The 3751-nt window shown below is 35.6% G+C and overlaps 1 protein-coding gene across 1 annotated transcript in view; it reads right to left on the bottom strand.

Moving 5' to 3' along the window:
* LOC105622236 (tyrosine-protein phosphatase 69D) overlaps positions 1–598 on the bottom strand; it is a 34402-nt gene extending 33804 nt beyond the window's left edge. Inside the window, exon 1 of the mRNA XM_012203660.1 lies at positions 511–598. Coding sequence (XP_012059050.1) covers positions 511–598 — 88 coding nt within the window. The remainder of the gene's footprint in view (positions 1–510) is intronic.
* Positions 599–3751: the final 3153 nt, after the last annotated feature.

The following is a 3751-nucleotide window of genomic DNA, read 5'->3' as shown; positions in this document are numbered from 1 at the left end:
GAGAGAGAGAGAGACACTATCACAATCGTTGCAACTGATGTTTTTGCTTAGCGTTGCGTTTTTCATAGAAAAGAAATCGAGGCGAGTTTCCTATCCTACAATATTTCCCCACGCTTCTCTAGTTCTCTCTCACATATTTTCATTCTCGATGTGAACAGAGCATCAAAAGTGCAACTAAGGCTATGTTCAGATTCTCACTCGAATGCCACTCAAGTATCACTCCTTGTTATTTACCAAACATTAAAGGATGACATGACTATTTTTTGTTCCGAAATTAAAAATGAAGCTAAAGAGAGAGTAGTTCAACCTTATTATGTAGGATATTCAAAAAGCTTCGACCAAAGCCATTTCAATCATCTCATAGGAAAACTTTCAGCGGAGTTTTCTATCTAGAAGTTTTCTAAGGAGCACTTGGGTGAGAATTCGAACATGCCCTAAAAAGGAGCATCTGTGCTCGCCGTTCCGGCGCACCTCATTGCACTTTTCTTCCTTCCCTTTTCCTTTACTCACCGGACTCATCGACGCCGGCTGTGCCGAGCACGAGGAGGCACAAAAGCAGCGACGCCAACGACATAACATCGCCGCTCCAGAATAACATGGCGGTCAGATAGACGCCGTGGACAGACGAATAGCTGTGTGGATGTGCACGTCGGCGAGAATCGTCGCCAACGCTCACCTTTCACTCTTCTCGATGGGCCGATAGTAGTATCCAAGCCCCCTTCCACCACTACCCCACCTAACACGCGCTTCCTGCGTCCACGTCGCCCTCACCCCTCTCGTATGGCGCGTCGACCACCCCTTATCCGGGATACCCCCGGCTTCCGTGATGCCGCTCTCACAGGTCTTCCATGGTCCGTGCATGCATCGCCGCGGAATATCTGAAAGAATCCTCGTGTACTGCTTCGCCCGTTTACTCGATCATCGCAATGCCGCGCACAAAAAAATGCGTGCTGAAGTCACACGTCGTGGATCGCCGAGATTCTGTCCGCAGTGCGTATATGTATATACGTATATACGTATGTATCGCGCACGCACAGCGTATTAGCCAATAGCGCTTCAATGGAACGTAATTGACAATCAGACGACGAGCGCTCGCTCACGGCGGCGGTGGTAGTAACGGTTCACCTCGTAACGTTGGGCTAGAGAGACTGACACTATGCGCAAGTCAGCATGCGCCGCTCGTGATAGGTGATTCAGGTGCGGGGAAACAGAATCGACAGGAATAGGGTAGGGATTTCTCTCCCGGCGCGCAGTCCAGCAGTGCCCAGTCACAGTATATAGTAGCGCAACTCTCTGTCGGCACATTTAATGCTAGTGAAGCCAAAATCGTAGCGCATGCGCAAGTTGAGACATTACATACGGTAATGCCATCTAGACTTCTCTCTCATTTACTCTCTTAGACTGTCGCACATACCTTCACATACCGTGACGTACCGTCTTATGGTAAGAATAAGCCAATCACGGTCGAGAATTCTTTTGAACTCTTAATTCTAATTGACTAATTCTTGCGTTATATCTAAATACGCACTTGCTCTTCTACCCTGTCTATAGTCCAAATAATATCTTTCTAAAGCGATGTTACAATGAGATTTGAAGACATTAAAAATTAAGTCGTAAGAAATTAACAAATCATAGTGGATTGTCCTGACGATTCTTACGCCTTAAAATTTCATCGTAAATGAAATCGCTGATTAATCTATTGAAACATTAAAGAAATCTGATTATAAAAAAGTATAAAATTAGATTATATATATGTAATTTATATATGCATATACATTTATATGTATATGTGTGTGTCATGTGTGTATGCATATTTGCATATAAAGGGGGAATACAAATTTATAATTAAAATGGTGAACTTTATTTTAATATGATAAAAAGTTTATAATGTATCTACGCATTTTTTTATTTTTTAAGTTTCTTTTATTAGATCTGTAACTATACTCAATTTATGGTCTAGAAAAAAAAAGAAAACATTAGGAAATTGTTTATTATAAATATTATAAAATATAAAATCTACGCAGTTTATGTACAAAATAATATATGATTTTAAATATGATAATGTATAGATAAATATCATATTTGGTTTGCAACGCATAAAAATTTAATTATAATTATATATATGTTACATACAGAATATAAAAGCTCATGCAAAACAGATAAATATCTATAAGTAATCTAAAGTAAACTAAAATTGATAGTCCAAAATATAATTATAAAATTACCTTATTTTAAATAATGTCAAATCTTTTCCAAATTTTGGGTATGGCATTTTAATGAAGAAGAATTCTTCTTTTATTAATTTTAAACCATTTCTCTTCAAAACATAGAGAGCATAATTGATAATTTCTAGAAGAATATTCAGATCTTTTTCTTCTAAATCCAGTCTCCCACTTCCTTGTATCCATTGCAACCATCTGTTAAAATAATTTATTAATGTAAAAAAATATTAAACACGCATTTATACAAATAATAATAATGAAAATATTGGTAATATATGGTACCTATCATTATATTCTTTAGGAAATTTAAATGCATGTTCCTTCTAATTCTAATGTCTTCCTTCTAATTCTAAATTTTCAAGATATCCATTTATTGGACAATATTTAATTTTTGTTTCCACTCATTTCCTTTACAATTTATTTTCTTTTTATATCTGAAACAGAGCTAAGATCAAAGTGTTTTCTGCAAGAGAATTGAAAATCTGTATCATATATATGACAGATCTACAATTCTCTTGAAGGATAATTGTCACTTTCTTTATTCTTTTTCACTTAATTTCACTTCACTGCACTTCACTTCACAATAATTCACTTCACTTTACTTTTTTTTACTTCACTATCAGTATCTAAAACAATTTGCAAAACATCACCGACATAAAAGCATACGAACTGTCGTTATCGCCAATTGCTACACAAATACTTCAATGATTTAGAGAAAGACCGAAAACACAAAGAATAAGTGAGAGAAAAATTCAGATGGCGTTACCGTATGTAATGTCTCAACTTGCGTGTGCGCGCTATGATTTTGGCTTTACATAATGAATAGAATTGCGCTACTGTATACTGTGGTCCAATGTTGTTTAAAGAGGATTCTAATGTCTCCATGTACAGCTTTACCGATGTTTTCATTCTAAAGGTGTACTCATTGAAAATCGTGTTGCGCACGTGAATCGCGCTGAATCGTGCCGGAGCTGTAAAGCGATGCTCAAACTCCAACGAAGTCACCAGAGGTTGCTGTTTTTTCAGCGCGTCACTCCCCTCTAATCAGGGGATCAATCATTTTCACGTGAAACTTTTCACATTTCATCTTTCATTTTTTATTTTTCATTTTTCATTCATTGAGATTTCACGTAAAATTTTTCATGTATAGCGATTACATATGTGATATTACATAGACGACTGAGCAATCCATATAATCTATAACCTATAACAAAAAGAAAAATAATAATGAACGTAACTGTGAAACAAAAAGAAATGTTATTAAATTATTTAAATTCCGAATTAGTGAGGGATAGAATAGACAGAAAAAACGAGAGTCAATTAAAATTGGTAAAAATATTTTATTATATAATGTATTATAGTAATTGCTAAGAAATAAATAATTATTTAACAAAATATAATATTTTTAGTCTCATTTTTTAGTCAAAATATAATCTTTTTAGTCATTTTTAAACCATTAATTGTATGTATATATGTATATGTGTGTGTGTGTGTGTGTGTGTGTGTGTGTGTGTGTGTGTGTGTAGTAA

Source organism: Atta cephalotes, assembly GCF_000143395.1.
Source record: "Atta cephalotes unplaced genomic scaffold scaffold00042, whole genome shotgun sequence".
NCBI lineage: Eukaryota > Metazoa > Arthropoda > Insecta > Hymenoptera > Formicidae > Atta > Atta cephalotes.
Note: the sequence above shows the minus strand (reverse complement) of the source record. Positions and strands in the feature narration are given on the sequence as shown.